The 17792-nt window shown below is 41.3% G+C and overlaps 1 protein-coding gene across 6 annotated transcripts in view; it reads right to left on the bottom strand.

Annotated features, from left to right (window-relative positions):
* Nucleotides 1–17792, bottom strand: part of sbno1 (strawberry notch homolog 1 (Drosophila)) — a 148518-nt gene that overhangs the window by 71948 nt on the left and 58778 nt on the right. For all 6 annotated transcript variants that reach the window (XM_041202788.1, XM_041202785.1, XM_041202786.1 and 3 more), the window contains 3 exons: nt 15429–15534; nt 11838–11991; nt 10060–10242 (listed from right to left, as the gene is read on the bottom strand). In XM_041202788.1, the coding sequence (XP_041058722.1) occupies nt 10060–10242; nt 11838–11991; nt 15429–15534 (443 nt within the window). The remainder of the gene's footprint in view (nt 1–10059; nt 10243–11837; nt 11992–15428; nt 15535–17792) is intronic.

Raw genomic sequence — 17792 nt, 5'->3', positions numbered from 1 at the left:
ACCACAAACCGAATCTTAAATGACATAGCTGCCAGACTGGGTCTGCGGCATGTGGCGAGGGAACCAAGAGAGAAAAACATTCCTCATCCTCACCTGCCTGCCACAGATGCATCTGTCCATGACAATATCGGTAGAAGTGACCACTGCACAGTCATTGTGGAGACAAAAAGTCCCACCTTCAAATTGAGAATACCCTCCATTGTGTTGTGTGGCACTACTACAATGTTAAATGGGATAGATTTCAAACAGACTTAGAACTCAAGACTGGGCATCCTCGAGGCGCAGTGGGCCATCAGCAACAGCAGAAGTGTACTCGAACACAATCTATGTTCCTCATGGCCCAGCATATCACCCACTCTACCATTACCATCAAGCCAGGGGATCAACCCTGGTTCAATGAAGAGTGCAGGAGGGCATGCCAGGAGCAGCACCAGGCATACCTAAAAATAAGCTGCCAACCTGGTGAAACTATAAAACAGGACTACTTGCGTGCAGCAGCAAGTGATAGACAGAGCTAAGCGATCCCACAACCAACAGATCAGATCCAAGCTTTGCAGTCCTGCCACATCCAGTTGTGAATGTTGGTGGACAATTAAATAACTCACTGGAGGTGGCGGCTCCACAAATATCCCCATCCTCAATGATGGAGGAGCCCAGCACATCAGTGCAAAAGATAAGGCTGAAGTATTCGCAGCAATCTTCAGCCAGAAGTGCTGTGTGGATGATCCATCTCGGCCTCCTTTGGAGGTCCGCAGCATCACGGAAGCCAGTCTTCAGCTAGCCGATTCACTCCTCGTGATATCATATCAGCTGAAGGCACTGAATACGCAATGGGCCCCGACAACATTCCGGCAATAGTACTGAAGACTTGTGCTCCAGGACTTGCTGCGCCCCTAGCCAAGCTGTTCCAGTACAGCTCCAACACTGGCATCTACCCAGCTATGTGGAAAATTGCCCAAGTATGTCCTGTACACAAAAAGCAGGACAAATCCGACCCAGCCAATTACCGCCCCATTAGTTTACTCTGCATCATCAGTAAAGTAATGGAAGGGGTCATCAACAGTGCCATCAAGTAGCACTTGTTCAGCAATAATCTGTTCACTGATGCCCAGTTTGGGTGTTCCGCCAGGGCCACTCAGCTCCTGACCTCATTACAGCCTTGGTTCAAAAATGGACAAAAAAGCTGAACTCCCAAGGTGAGGTGAGAGTGACTGCCCTTGATACAGGCAGCATTTGACCGAGTGCGGTATCAAGGAGCCCTAGCAAAACTAGAGTCAATTGGAATCAGTGGGAAAACTCCGCTGGTTGGAGTCATACCTAGCACAAAGGAAGATGGTTGTGGTTTTTGGAGGTCAGTCAGCTCAGCTCCAGGACATCACTGCAGGAGTTCTTTAGGGTAGTGACCTCAGCCCAACCACATTCAGCTACTTCATCAATCACCTTCCTTCCGTCATAAGGTCAAATGTGGGGATATTCGCGACACCTCAGATACTGAAGCGTCCATGTCCAAATGCAACAAGACCTGGACGATGTCCAGGTTTGGACTGAAAAGGCGCAAGTAACATTCACGCCACACAAGTGTCAGGCAATGACCATCTCCTACAGGAGAGAATCCAATCATCGCCCCTTAATGTTCAATGGCATTACCATCACTGATCCCCATTCTCAACATCCTGGGGGTTACCATTGACCAGAAGCTGAATTAGCCATATAAATACTGTGGCTACAAGAGCAGGTCAGAGGCTAGGAATCGTGCAACGAGTAACTCACCTCCTGACCCCCCAAAGCCTGTCCACCATCTACAAGCCACAAGTCAGCGATGTGATGGAATACTCCCCACTTGCCTGGATGAGTGCTGCTCCTGCAACATTGAAGAAACTGGACACCACACCGTCCAGGACAAAGCAGTCCACTTGATTGGCACCACATCCACAAACATTCACTCTCTCCACCACCAACGGGCAGTAGCAGCAGTGTGCACCATCTAAAAGACGCACTGCAGGAATTCACCGAGGGTCCTTAGAGAGCACCTTCAAAACCCACGACCACTACCACCTAGAAGGACAAGAGCAGCAGATAGATGGGAACACCACCACCTGGAAGTTCCCCTCCAAGGCACTCACCGTCCTGATTTGGAAATATATCGCCGTTCCTTCACTATCGCTGGGTCAAAATCCTGGAACTCTCTTGCTAACAGCACTGTGGGTGTACCTACACCACATGGACTGCAGCGGTTTAAGGAGGCAGCTCATCACCACCTTCTCAAGGGCAACTAGGGATGGGCAATAAATGCTGGCCCAGCCAGAGAAGCCCACATCCTGTGAATGAATAAAATAGGCCAACGTGCAAATCAAAAATTGACATACTCTAAAAATGGTTCAGTTTTCTTTAAAATCATTCCACAGAGATTCTTCAACCACCTAAACAAATTCTACCCCATTTCAAATGCATCAATGAACTTGCTGGAAGAATCCAGTGTGCAAGGTGCATTTCAAGTGTATCTTTATATTTAAATAAAAAAGTACAACACTAACAGACATTACACTGTGTTGGTAGTGGTACTAATTTATAACCAAAGAGAAATATTGCTAGTATTAAACTTGCTACATCTTACTTTCTATAATGATAAACCTATGTTTTTTCAACTTTACTGGAACTATGGGTTCGGAGTACAATGACATTCTTCCATAACGAAGCCTACTGGGGAGGTGTAGGCCTAAAGAGAAACCATATGAGTCCTTTCAGCTCACATCAACTTGCAGTTAGTGCCTTTTCTTTTTAATATTCATTTATGGGATGTGGGCATCACTGTCTCAGCCAACTTTCATTGCCCATCCATACAACTGCCCTTGAGAATGTGGTGATGAGCCACCTTCTTGAACACTGCAGTCGATGTGGTACAGGTACAGAACTCTATTAGGGAGTTCCAGGATTTTTATCGAGTGACAGTGGGAACAGCAATATAGTTCTAAGTCAGGGTAGTGGGTGGCTTGGAGGGGAACTTGCAGTGGTGGTATTGCCATGTATCTGCTGTCCTTGTCCTTCTAGGTGGTAAGGTCACAGGTTTGTAAAGTACTGTCGAAGCAACCTTGATGAGTTGCTGCAATGCATCTTGTAGATGGTTCATGTTGCTGCCGCTATGTTGGTGACGGAGGGAATGTTTAAGATAGTGGATGGAGTACCAATCAAGCAGACTGCTTTGTCCTGGGTGGGGTCAAGCTTTGAATGTTGTTGGAGCTGCACTCATCCAGGCAAGAAGGATATTCCATCACAGTCCCAACTTGTGCCTTGTAGATAGTCAGCAAACTTTGGGCAGTCAGGTGGTGAGTTACTTGTTGCAGAATTCTTAACCACTGACCTGCTCTTGTAGCTGCAGTATTCATAAGGCTGGTCCAGTTCAGTTTCTGGTCGATAACCCCCAGGTGTTAATAGTGGGGGATTCAGCGATGGTAATGGCATTCAACGTCATGGGGAGATGGTAAGATTCTTTCTTGGTGGAAATGGTCACTGCCTGGAATTTGTGTGGCACAAATGGTACTTCTCTCATGGAAGGTATAACCAATGCCCAAGTATACAATTCAAAGATTTCAAAGACAATCGGTGAGACCATTTTAATTAACCTATTTTAAATTCACCCAACTTGAGCATAGGAACATTGGAACACAGGTGGTTTCACCCTGAACCTGTTCCACCATTCAGTGAGATGATGGCTGCCTTTAACCTAACTCCATTTTCCTGCCTTTGACCCATATCCCTCCATCCATTTCGTGAACAACAAATTATCAATCTCCATTTTAAAATTAATTGATCTAGCATCAATTGCCATTTGCAGAAAATGGTTCCAAATTTCTAGCACCTTTGTTGAAGAAATCTTTCCTAATTTCACTTCTGAAAGGTCTGGTTTCAGTTGTTTTGACAAAGCCCCCAAGTCCTAGACTCCCCAACTAGCAGAAAATGTTTATCTACCCTATCAGTTCCCCATAATATCTTTTTAAATCTGATCAAATCACTCCTTAAACCTTCTAAGTACTAAGGTGTGGTGCCCAGAACTGTTCTCCAGGTGTAGTTTAACCAGGGTTTTGTACAGCTGAAAATGACTTCTTTCTCCTTGTGTTCTCATTCCCTAGGTTTAGATTTCAAAGCATCTTTGCTCTGACCACTCACTTTTTCCTAATTGTTTCTTAAAAGAATCCAAGGAACTCCATAGTTCTAGCTGGAAGTTACCACCAGCTGACAGCACAGAAACAGGCCAATCAGCCCAACTGGTCTAGGCTGGACTAAAAACAGAAAATGCAAAAATAACTCAGATCAGGCAACATCATCTACCTGTGGAGTGTAAAACAGTTAACACTCGATGTTAATGATAGAGCTCAACATGAGAACAAGGTGAAAAGGTGGGGGTCACACTTTCAGACTGAATAGAAGAGTTCTGCAAAGCAGTCACCAAATTTGCATTTGGTCTCCTCAATGTAGAGGAGAAAGCATTGTGAACAGTGAATACAGTTGAAGGTAGTACAAAATTCACTGTTTTGGAAGGATAGTTGGGGCCTTGGGAAGTGAGGACAGCATTGTTCCACTGAAGTTCAATGTAAGCTTTAGGAACAGCACCTCATCTTTCAATTAGGCACTTTACAGCCTTCCATACTCAACATTGAGTTCAACAATTTCAGATTGTAAACTCAAACCCCATTTTGTTTCCTTTCCAGACGTTAAGTGAGGTATATAAGATAGTTAAGATGGAAACAAACAAACAAACAAAAGTCAGGAAGGGCGTAGGAAAAGCAGAGGAAAAAAGAAATGACCAGATGGCAGAAAAAAGCACCTGCTGGAAGGGAAAAAAAGTCAGCCATGGTTCAATACTATTTATCTGTGCCAGCTGCAGAAGGGACTGCCACTCACAAATCGGCCTCTACAGCCACAGCAGACGATAGAAGTGATATACAGCCTGGATGGAGGCCATCAACTCCAGAGGTGGGTGGACACCAATAACAATAAGGTTATGATGTTTTGGGACTGTGTCTTTAATTTAAGGTAAAATGAAGGGGTCTGTTCAGAAGACTGCCTAAGTGGTTTGATTGTTAGAGAGTAAAGGGGGGCCCCAGATTGTTTTACTTGGAAGGTGCAAGATCTTTATACTTCGAGGCAATGGCAGTTGCCTGTGTGCTAACAGTGGGTAGACAGAGCCCCAAAGTCACAGAAAAGTGTTGACAATGTCAGGTCATAAACAGTTGTGCTTTAAACTGCTCACTTACTTCCAAGATAAAAGAATTGGGGTCTCGAGGATAGATAATCAGCATCTCTACCTGGATACACGGTCTCTGCTATTCATGTTGCCATGGTGATGGGTTCTGAGATGGGAAGGGTTAAGAGGAAGTCACTGTGATATTGGGTCACAGGCTTTCCTAAAATATCACAGACAGATTGGAAAGCCCAAATTCATGAGGAGTTAAATCAATGCTGGAACATTTTCCTAGTTTTAGCTAAAGGGATAAGTCATTGGAAAAAGTCACACCATTAAACTTAGCTCTGGAGTTAAAAATTTAAAGCTGAGAAAGGAAAGCTTGCATGTGAACTCTTGGGAGCCAAAACTGATTTTGAGCTGACTTTCCAGGAATTGAATGACTATTTAAGGACACTGTAATGTATACCTGATAGTGGGTTTTTTCCAGTTGTGTTAAAAAGTTCTGTCAAAAGTTCTATTTTGTAGTTTAAAATATAAGTTGCCTACAAAAATAAGTTTTCGTCAAAGTGCTTTTAGTTTGCTTGTTACAGTAAATGTATTAAAATGTTAAATTGCCTCATGTCAGCCGTTACGCTATTAACTAGATGTTTGAATTTCTTTTTAAAAGTTATCAGTCCCCATGGGGATCATAACGGAGGATTTTACTTTTGCTCATTTTTCTCGTTTTTGCTCTCAAACGGAGGTATTCATACTACTATCCACACCTGTGTACACACCTTTTGTTTCTTGATTTGCCCCATTACCATTCCCTTTTACCTTACACCACCAACCTTATGACATTTAATCTCTCCTATCTTCAACCCCATCACAGACTTTCCTTTTTTCCCTTTCTCCTGCTACTCATATCTTTCACTTGCAAAAATCCTATTTCCAACTTTTCCCAATTTTAATGAAAGGTCACTGACCTGAAATGTGAACCCACTCTCCACAGATGTTGCCTGACCTGCCGAGTATTTCCAACATCATCTATTTTTATTTCAGATTTCCAGCATCCATAGTATTTTGCTTTGCCATTAGGGTCCATGTCGGCGTTGAAGGGCCTCCTATATCCTTATCAGCATATCCATCCACTTCTTTCATTATTAGAGACAAAAATGCGTGGCTCAAAGACAGGTATGGGAGAAGTGGGTTCCGGTTTATGGGGCACTGGCACCAGTACTGGGGAAAGTGGGGGCTGTACGGTTTACACCTGAACCATGCTGGGACAAGTGTCCTCGCAAATCACATAATTAGGGAAACAGAGAGGGCTTTAAATTAAACAAGAGGGGTGAGGGATCAAGTTTGGGTACAGTCAGCAATTCAAGGCGCAGAGTCAAGCCAGGAGAGCAAAATAATGAGAAATGAGGGTCAGGGAATGGCAGGAAGGGACAGAGGAAAAAAACGTATGAATACATCAACAGTCAAGCCGAGATGTTACAAGGCTAAAAGACAAAACTGAAAGCTCTTTATCTGAATGCACATAGCATTCATAACAAAGTAAATGAATTGATGGCCCACATTGAAGTAAATAAATATGATCTGATAGCAATTACAGAGACGTGGCTAAAGGACGACAAACATTGGGTCCTTAATATTGAGGGGTACATGACATTCAAGAATAGGAAACTAGGTAAAGGTGGAGGGGTCACAGTGTTAATCAAGGATGGCATTAGTACAATAGTTAGAGATGACCTTGGTTCAGGAGATCAGGATATAAAATCGGTTTGGTTGGAGATGAGGAATAGTAGGGGGAAAATGTCATTAGTGGGAGTGGTCTACAGGCCCCCTAACAGTAGCCACAGTGTAGGGTAAAATAGTCAAGAGAAAATATTGTGTGTTGGTGAAAAAGGGACGGCAATAATCATGGGTGATTTTAGTCTACACAAACTGGAAAAGTCAGATTGGCAGTAGCAGCCTGGATGAGGGGTTCTTAGAATGCTTTCGAGATATTTTCTGAGAGCAGCATGTTCTGGAACCAACCAAAGAGTAGGTTGTATTAGACTTGGTAATGTGTAGTATGACAGGATTAATTAATGACCTCAGAGTAAATGCACCCCTAGGTAGCAGCAACCACAGTATGATTGAATTTTACATGCAGTTTGAAAGGGAGAAGAATCTAAGACTAGTGTCTTAAACTTAAATAAAGGCAACTATGTGGGGATGAAAGCTGAGCTAGCTGAAGTGAACTGGGAAACTAGGCTAGAGGATGGATAATAGAGAAGCAGTGGCAGACATTTAAGGGGATATTTCAGAGTATTCAGAATAAGTACATTCCTATTATAAAGGGAAGGGCCCACCATCTGTGGTTAACTAGAGATATTAAGGAAAGCATCAAACATAAGGAAAATGCATACAACTCTGCAAAGATGAGCGATAGGACAGATGATTGGATAGAATATAAAGAATGGCAGAGAATGACTAAAAGGTTAATCAGGACAAAGAAGTTAGAGTAGGAGAGGGAGCGAGCTAGAAATGTAAAAACAGATAGCAAGAGTTTCTACAGGTACTTAAAAAGGATAAGTGTAAGTAAAGTGAGTGTTGGTCCTCTACAGGGTGACAGTGGGGAGTTAATAGTAGATAGTAAGGAAATGGTAGAAAAAATGAACAAATATTTTGCTTCTCTGTTCACTATAGAGGATACAAAAAAACATTCCAGTAACAGCTGCAAATCAGTTGGTGAACAGGAGAAACGAACTTGGTGAACTTGAAATCACTAGAGAAATGGTGCTGAGCAAATTGGAGCTGCAGGCTGGCAAGTCTCCATGTCCCAGTGGACTATCTCCTAGGGTCTCAAAAGAGGTGGCTAAGGTAGTTGATGCACTGGTGTTAATTTTCCAAAATTCACTAGATTCTGGAAAGGTTCCATCAGATTGCAAAGTAGCAAATATAACCCCTCTATTCAAAAGGGAGGGAGACAGAGAACAATAGGTCAATTAGCTCGACGTCTGTCGTAGGGAAGTTATTAGAATCAATCATTGAGGAGGTTATGGCTGGGCACTGAAGAGCTCAAGGCAATAGGGAAGAGTCAGCACGGTTTTGTGAAAGGAAAATCATGTTTAGCCAATTTATTGGAGTTTTTTGAAGGAGTAACTTGCGCAGTGGATAAAGGGGAGCCTGCAGACCTACTGTACTTGGATTTCCAGAAAGCATTTGACAAGGTGCCACATCAAAGTTTATTACAGAAAATAAAAGCACATGGTATAGTGGGTAACATATTATCATGGATAGAAGACTGGCTGGCTAGCAGAATGCAGAGAGTATGCATAAAAGGGTCTTTTTCTGATTGGCAGGATGTGACAAATGGAGTCTCACAGGGGCCTGTACTGGGGCCTCAACTTTTTAATGATTTACATCAATGACTTGGATGAGGGGAGCAATGGCATGGTAGCTAAATTTGCAGATGACACAAAGGAAAGTATGTTGCGAAGAGGACATGAGGAGGTTACAGATGGATATAGATAGGTTCAGTGAGTGGGCAAAGGTCTGGCAAACGGAGTTTTATGTGGGAAAATGTGAAGTTGTTCACTTTGGCAGGAAGAATAAAAAAGCAGAGTGTTACATAAATGGAGAACGGCTGCATAATTCTGAGGTGCAGAGGGATCGAGGTGTGCTAGTACATAAATTACAAAAAGTTGGTGTGCAGGTACAGCAAGTAATTAAGAAGGCTAATGGAAAGCTATCCTTTATTATGAGGGAGATTGAACATAAAAGTAAGGATAAACAAAAACAAAAATACCTGGAAAAACTCAGCAGGACTGACAGCATCTGCGGAGAGGAGCACAGTTAACGTTTCGAGTCCGTATGACTCTTCAATAGAACGAAGGAACAATAGAAAAGAGGTGAAATATAAGCTGGTTTAAACCACCTCTTTTCTATTGTTCCTTAATTCTGAAGTCATACAGACTCGAAACGTTAACTGTGCTCCCCTCCGCAGATGCTGCCAGACCTGAGTGCTTCCAGGTATTTTTGTTTTGGATTTCCAGCATCCGCAGTTTTTTGCTTTTATAAAAGTAAGGATGTTATGTTTCAGTTATAGGACCGCACCTTGAATACTGTGCGCAGTTTTGGTCTCCCTATTTAAAGCAGGGTGTAAATGCATTAAGGCAGTTCAAAGGAGGTTTATTAGATTGACACTTGGAATGAGTGGGTTGTCTTATGAGAAAAGGTTGGACAGGCTGGGCTTGTTTCCACTGGAGTTTAGAAGAATGAGGGGTGATTTGATTGAAGTGTACATGATCCTGAACAGCCTCGACAAGGTGGACGTCAAAAGGATGTTTCCACTTGTGGGTGAGTTCAGAACTAGGGGGCACTGTTTTAAAATTAGGGGTCACCCTTTTAGAACAGAGATGAGGAACAATTTTTTCTCTTGGAGGGTTGCGCGACTTTGGAATTCTCTGCCTCAGAAGGTGGAGGCTGGGTCATTGAATATTTTTAAGGCAGAGGTAGATAGATTCTTGTTAGGCAAGGGAATCAAAGGTTATCGGGTTAGATGGGAATATGGAAATCGAAACACAATATGATCAGTCATGATCTTATTGATTGGCAGAGCAGGCTCGAGGGCCCGAATGATCTACTCCTTTTCTTACGTTCTTATCCGTGTATGCTGAACCAATTTCACATTAAAAGGCATTTTAGCTGTTTGCCTCAACCACTCCATCTGGTAGCAAGTTCCATATTCTGACCACACTCTGGATAAAGAAGTTCTTCCTGAATTCCTTACAGGATTTATTAATGAGAATCTTATATTTATGGTCCTTGGTTCCATTCTACACATTGATAAAGCATGCATTTCCTGACACAAGTCCTTTATTCATTAGCTTAAACCTACAATCCTTTACCTTTCCATTTTTGATCTCTTCTCGAGCAAGTTGTACTATTCTTCTAACTTTGGATGCGATGCAGAGATATTTGAAAAACCTCTGATGTGCTGACCAGAACTGCCCCCACATGGACTTCTTCATCCGTTGCTCTGCATCAATCAGTTCTGCTGACATCTGAAATTTCTCCCTGGCCTCCACCCACTGTAAAGGCAAATCAAGGAAACCACTCTCAAATCTAGACTTATACAATTCAAGACTGTTTCATTCCAACAGGATCAGAAAATTGTTGTTCTAACTATAATATTCTCACCACAGATATGATAGAATGTTTTAAACTGCTCAATAAATACAAAATGTTTTTGCACAAGGTATTGGAACATAATCCTCAACCAATAACTATTGACAGAGACTATAAATCATTTAAAAGGAAACTGCATAAATACTGAAAAATATACAAGGATATGGAGATAGAGCAATTAATGTAACTGTGATTAAAGTAGACCTCTGTAGCAACAATGAACGCAGCCCAATTAATTCCACTTGTGCTGTTAAATTGCAAACTTTATGATAAAATTACACAATTTTTAAGACGCAATGAAGAAAGAATTTGAAAAATGACGTCATTTTCCATCAATTTTCTGCCTTCCTCTCCAAAAGATGCCTCTTTCATGTGGTTACTAATGCATGATTCTAGACAGAGGACTACTCAACAATGGGAGCATCACAGTCACTTGTCCACACATGCATTTCATGTGGCGTTTGAGTGTTATCAGAGGGGCAAACATTTTTCTCCTTGGGGGACATCAAGACCCAACTGCTGCTCAGGCTGAAATCTGTTAACCTGGTACAAACCATAACTCAAATCTTGGGAACTGCTGGTCTGAAATGCTCCGATAATTGCAAACTTGAGCAATGAGGAGAAATTAGATACAGCAAAGGTTATAGGCTCCAGCCAAGAGAGGCAGTATAAACAGCACCAAGAGTGTGCTGCACCAAGGTGCCATCTTTCAAGCAAAAGTTAATGTTCTGCCTGCCCCAAAGTGGCTGTAAAAGATTCTCTAACACTACTCAAAGAGCTAGGAGGTTTTCTTGGTGTCTTCAGCAATCATTAAAAAATCTACTCATTGTTAAACTGTTCATGGGAGCTTGCTGTGCATCAAATGATTGCCAAGTTCCGCACAGCCCAACAGTGCTTACACTTCAAATGTGCTGCATTAGCATTAACTGTGAAGTGCTTTGGAAAGCCCTGAGATTGCAAAAGCCTTAGTCTTTCCTTTGACCATAATATACAGTTTTGATGAATTACCTTTAGATTTACAGCTCTCTCTCAGGAAGCTTTATAGGGATACAGAATACATTTATGGGAGCAGAAACTAGCGTCTTGCTGTTTGTTCCATGCTTTGTGAGAGAAATCTAGCAATATTCCTTACTATCAGCTTTTCTCCCTACACTAACACTAATAGCTGGTTGGTCCCACTATACCCCAATGCACTCCACTACTGGCTCCTAATAAAAATTAGAGTAACCTATTGCTACAGCACTGTTTTCTCTGTTTCCTCACACGATGGAGCAGGGGTTTACAATCATGTATGGACACTACTGACGCAGTGAAGATCTAAAATCAGTGGCTTCAAGGCACAAACCAGACACCATTAAAATGGATTCTGGCTGGTTAACCTTAAATTTTCACAATATCTGCTACAGAATCTTACATGAGCAAAGAGGTGGATCACAGCAGTTTCAGTTCCAATTTTCACACATGCAATGAAAAGTCTGAAGCTTAAACAATGACTTACCAGTTTAACTGCTTTATTATACATCTTGATGTAATCTTGACTCAAAGGAACTTCTTCAATTTTGAAGGTTACTCCAGAAAAGCTCAGTTGTCTTGCTATATACATTCCCCTTAGCTTCATATCCATGGCAACAATTTCCATTGCCCCAACACCTCTGGTTTATTACAATAAAAAATACGAACAAGATCAATATGGGCTTTATTCCAAGCAATTTTATAATAATCACCCATAAAACAAATAGGTGTTTGTGAAATAGCTATGACATGAGAATCTTTAGAAATAGCTGAATTACTGAATAATATACAGTATTTTATGATTCAGGTTCACACTTTGATTATCAGAGAGGACTGATCTCACTGGCTGTGGGTTCCAAAAGGACTAGAAATTTCCCTCAAAACGCAAAAAGAAACAGAGACCTTGTTGTCACATTCTCATCAATGGCCCTGGCAAAAAGAGCGTTTCCAGAGAATCTTGTGAACCAAAATAAGCTCAGCACAGATAGAGCACATGTAGATATGTTCCACTCCGCTCCCTCCAGTAATGATTTATACATGAAGGTGCAGTGACATTATAACCTATTAATTCAGTTATCAAGGATAAAAAAGCAACAACTTGTGGAGCTGAATATTTGATTTGAATACTATTTGCAGTGAAATAGGTTCATGAGATACAGCCGGCAATAATTACATTGGAAAAACAATTGGAAATGGTTTAATAAATGTAAGAATCCTGGGAAACCTAATGTAAATATATGACTGTTTTTGCATTCCTGCTTATAATACAACATGGGTACAAGTGGCCTGATGGGAAACTGTGATTTGGGCCTTCATTGGCCAAATTGTACCAAGGTAAACTCAGCAGAAATCTAGCAGAGATGCCTGAGAACTAAAAGCAGAACCTGGTGTCAGCTGTAAGTAGAGCTGAGACAAAACTGCTGCCTACCAAGGCCACCATGTTTTCTTGCTTTCGTCAAGCTTGCTCCTTAGAACATTTGAGCTGATGAAGAGTGAATGTGGGAAGTCAGAGGCTCTGAGACTCTGACCTGACAGGCAGGAAGATGGGTCCATGGCATAATTTATAATTGCGCTGTCAAATGACAGTATTTCAACCCTTAATGTCACCATTAGCACATCCTTTAGCTAATATCACTACCATCAACACCCCTTTGTCCTTTTGTTTATGATATCTTTGGCAACCTCTCCTTTGCCTCCGCCTATCACTGACCCTCTATCCAGCTCCATCTGTCCCACGCCCTTAAACAGCTTATATTTTACATTTCTTATTCCTCTTTCATTCTGATGAAGAGTCATACGGACTCAAAACATTAACTGTCTTCCTTTCCACAGATGCTGTCAAACCTGCTGAGTTTTTCCAGCAAATTTTGTTTTTGTTATAGCAATATTATTGGGTTAAACCGTTGTTTATATAGCAAAGCCTATAGAAAAGTATAAGAAGGGATTTCCTGAGCCAAGGGATTATAGAGGTATTGTGCATTGCACGATGGTACCTGGGGCACTACCAGGTAGGGGTTACATGAAGCTCTTGCTTCTAACCAGGGCGTAATGGCCTGATATTGCTGTTCAGACAGTAGCGTGCACCAAGTCTTACTTGTTCTGAACAAAACCGCTGGGGTTATGACCAATAAGAGTTATCACTTTGAATAATTTCAGAACTTGTGTGAAGGGTTTAAAGAATTGACAAATTCCAACAGCAATGAACCTTATCTAATTAGGAAATTTAAGATGCCTCAGAATGCTATACTTAGAGGAAACTGAAATCAGCACAACAGACACCCTCACGCTACACACAGGTGTACACAAATTGCTGCAACAATTAAAGAGGAAATTCCAAAAGTTCTTGGGTCAAGAAAAAGTCATAACTCAGCAACACTTGATAAGTCTCTGCGCATATGCTTGAAAACAGGATTTGGTGCACTTTTATTATTTGTATGTGGAATTTGGTCAACACTGGCAAGGCACTATTTATTGTTCATCATTTGCTCAGGAGGGCATTGAAAGTCAATCATGTGGGCTTCCTTCTCTCAAGTTAATTAATGAACCAGTTGAGGTTATATGATGCAGAAACTTTCATGGTCATTTTCTAATACTCATACACTAAATACCAGATTTATTTATTCAGTTAGGTTTTAAAATCTGCCATGGTGGGATTTGAATACAATCTCTATATAAATTATGGTCAAACATTGGAGTAATGTCTTTGCACGCCATCAGGAAAATAATACAAATGTAAAACTGAGAACTTCTAAATGACTTGTTTTTTATTCTTTCATGGGATGTGGGCAGCACTGGCAAGGCCAGCATTTGTCCTCGAACTGCCCTTGAACCCAGTGGCTTGCTAGGTCACTTCAGAGGGCAGTTAAGAGTCAACCACATTATGTGGGTCTGGAGCCACATGCAATCCAGACCAGGTAAAGCCAGCAGATTTCCTTCTCTAAAGGGCATTAGTAAACCAGATGGTTTTTTACAACAAATGTCACAAAACTATATAATAATTTTCACAATATTATTGTGATTTATTCTAAAGCAGGTTCACGGGTGTGAGCGTAGATGGCTGTGTGTGATTTAATTAGAGTCAGATAGGCTGCAAGCTTGAAATTATCAGAAATAGTTAGGGGTAAAAGGCATTTGAAATGTTAATGAATAAACATGGATGTGATTTTAGCATTTAAGGTGTGAAGGATATTTGCATTTTTAGATAAGTGAAGGAGTTGTTTAGGTTTCAAAGGGATGGTAGGATGTTTACAACCAACAAGCAAGGTTATGATGTTTATTTTTCCCAATAGGTACTGACCATATAGGCAAAATGAAAGATTTTTATATTATGGGAAAAGTAACTTTACAAAGACATGCGGAACAATGGAGTTTACAGGTTAGAGAGAGAGAAACATATATAAAAAGAATGAAAGGCTATGTTGGAGGAGCCATGAAAGATCTAACAAGAGTGTGTGAAACAGCCTCCAGCCATTTTTACAAAAGTCTGTGTCCAGTAACTAAAATTGGAGAAAAACCTTTGGAATTCCACTGTCGAGTGGGTGATGTGGTAAACGTACTGGCTTGCTATTTAAATTAAAAATCTATTTTGGACTGTTGCCTTAAAGGGGGTGTGTAGTTGGGAAGTCAGGTTAATTAGAAATTTTGGGATTTGTTATAGTACTAAGTAACTGTAACCTTGTGCTTGAAACCTTTTTTTGTGTTAATAAATGTTTTAATTTAGTTTTTAAAATATCTAAAGGTGTTAGTGAACTCATTACTTCTCAATTCAGTGCCCAAATCTTCTCATAATAAATACAAATTGCAAAACCATTGTGATAGCATAGCCAAATTTCCCTTGTGAATTTGTTCCACCTGGCACACATCACCTGCCACATCATAACAAATCGATCATAAGTTTCATGGTCACCATTACTGAGACTAGCTTTATAATTTCAGATTTATTAATTAAATATATATTCCACCAGCTGCCATGGTGTGATCTGAGCCCATGTTTCCTGAGTATTAGTCTGAGCTTCTGGTCCAATGACAATGTATGAGATAACTTGTGTTTAAATTGCTGATTGTGCAGCTTATTTACCTCCTTTCCACAGCCTGAATAAAATCATTGAATTCCTTGAAGGGTGTGCCCTCACCCCATATTCCAAGTCGATTCATATAAGCCATGTTTCGGGGTTCTGATGCACCTATTTTGAAGAAAGATAGTTTACTGAAGTGTTCACTGTTCAAAAGTCCCAGAATTCCAAAACACTGTACCACACAAAAAGAAACTGCTGCATTTATAGACCACTGATCACACCCTGCAGTACCAAATAGTTGTACAGAAAAGCTCTTAACAGTCCTGCACTAGTTTTTAATAGTGCTCAGAGAAGTATAACAGAGAAAAGCATGTTTTATTAGTTTACATGTATACATTTGAATGAAGCATGGAAGGGGGCCTTTCAGCTATCAACTTTGCTTCCAATTTTCACTTTTCTCTCACCTTCAAATGGTCCATCTCCAATTCATCCCTTCCCATCAACAACTTTTCTCTCATTTCTAGGGATCGGCTGACAAATATTCACTTTCAACTCACCGACTCCCACACCTTTCTTGACTACACTTCCTCAAATCCTGCAAGGGAACTGTTCTGAGATGGTCCTCCTTATCTAGGCGTGGTACTCAATTACTAGACAAGCTGTAGACACACTCTGGTATCTGCTTTACACTTGTTTATCAGTACTACATCTAAACATGTTACACATGTTGTTCCAACCCCTCTTTCTATATAAAGAGAGAAGACAGAGGAGAGTCAAACACATGACTGACTGACGTCACTGATACATCATCATCTATGCCAAATCTGCATATCCCACCTGGTAACCCTTTATACTACACCTCCCAAGTTTACTATCCAATTTCCAACAATATAAAACTATATCTAACTATTTACATGCGTTGCCGTAACTCCTTTTTACAACTACAGTTTCTACCTAACTCCAACTCTTTCCTCTCGCTAAGTCACAGTTGTGGCGGATTCAATTACCCACAGAATTCTCGGCCCTTAGGGAAGGCATCTGGAGACATATGAGTTTTCTTCTGTGTCTGGGAGGACATCAGCTACTGAACACGACAGCAATTTAGCAGCAATGCTTGGTTTCATGATGACAGAAGACTGATGGGCATCAAGCTTTCAACTCTGGGACTAGAAAAAAAATCAGGTCTTCCTGAGGAACCTGTTGTTCCCTCAAAGCACATAAGGAAAAATCTTAAGAGGAATGATCTTCAACTCCAGGGAAGGCTGTCAGTCATCCATTCTGCACCGGAGACTGAAAAAATACAGTCAACTCCCGCCATTCACAACCTCCTCTATTGTAAATTCATGTGTTTATACACTCGATTGCGGTTCATGGACCCAATCTTCACTCATCTGCAATGTAAAATGTTAAACTTATCTAAACACATGTTGGCCCCAAAAGGTTAATAAAACACTGAATTCTGAGGCCATAAAAACGCTGCGCGTTGTTTCTCCCATGTAGAATGCATGGACTGTGCAAATGCCATCTCTAACTATACATGGTTTGCTGAGATTCACAGGATACATTAACTCCAGACCAGTATTTTTCAGTACAGGTACAGTGCAGCACTTTACTAAAAATGAGTGAGTCAGAGCCTTACAGTTCAGTCATCCTGAAACCTATTTTGCTTCCAAGCATTGTGCTAAATTGCTGTCATATTCAGATGTTGTCGTCCTCCCAGATACATGCCCATAGATCCCTTGGTGCACCTGCCCATAGGTCCCTGAAGGCAGCAGCACAGGTAGATAAGGTGCTTTAGAAGACATACTGGATACTTGCCTTTATTAACCAAGGCATAGAATATAAGAGTAGGGAGCTTATGGTGAAGCTGTATAAAACGCTAGTTAAGCCATAGCTGGAGCACTGTGTGCAGTTCCGGTCGCCACACTATAGGAAGGATGTGATTGCACTGGATATGGTGCAGGAGATTCACCAGGATGTTGCCTGGGCTGGAGCGTTTCAGCTATGAAGAGATACTGGATAGGCTAAGGTTGTTTTCCTTCCAGCAGAAAAGGCTGAAGAGGGACCTGACAGAGACATACAAAATTATGAGGGGCATAGATCAGGTAGATAGGAAGAAACTTTTCCCCTTAGCAGAGGTGTCAATAACCAAAGGGCATAGATTTAAGGTATGGGGCAGGAGGTTTAGAGGGGATTTGTGGAAAATTTTTTCATCCCAGAGGGTGGTTGAAATCTGGAACATACGGTTTGATGGGGTGGTAGAGGCAGGAACTCTCTCAACATTTAAATATTTAGATGAGCACTTTAAACGCCATAACATACAGAGCTACTGGCCAAGTGCTGGAAAATGGGATTAGAATAGATAGGTGCTTGAGGGCCAGCATGGACACAATGAGCCGAAGGGCCTGTTTCTGTGTTGTGTAACT

Source organism: Carcharodon carcharias, chromosome 13 (assembly GCF_017639515.1).
Source record: "Carcharodon carcharias isolate sCarCar2 chromosome 13, sCarCar2.pri, whole genome shotgun sequence".
NCBI classification, from domain to species: Eukaryota; Metazoa; Chordata; class Chondrichthyes; order Lamniformes; family Lamnidae; genus Carcharodon; species Carcharodon carcharias.
Note: the sequence above shows the minus strand (reverse complement) of the source record. Positions and strands in the feature narration are given on the sequence as shown.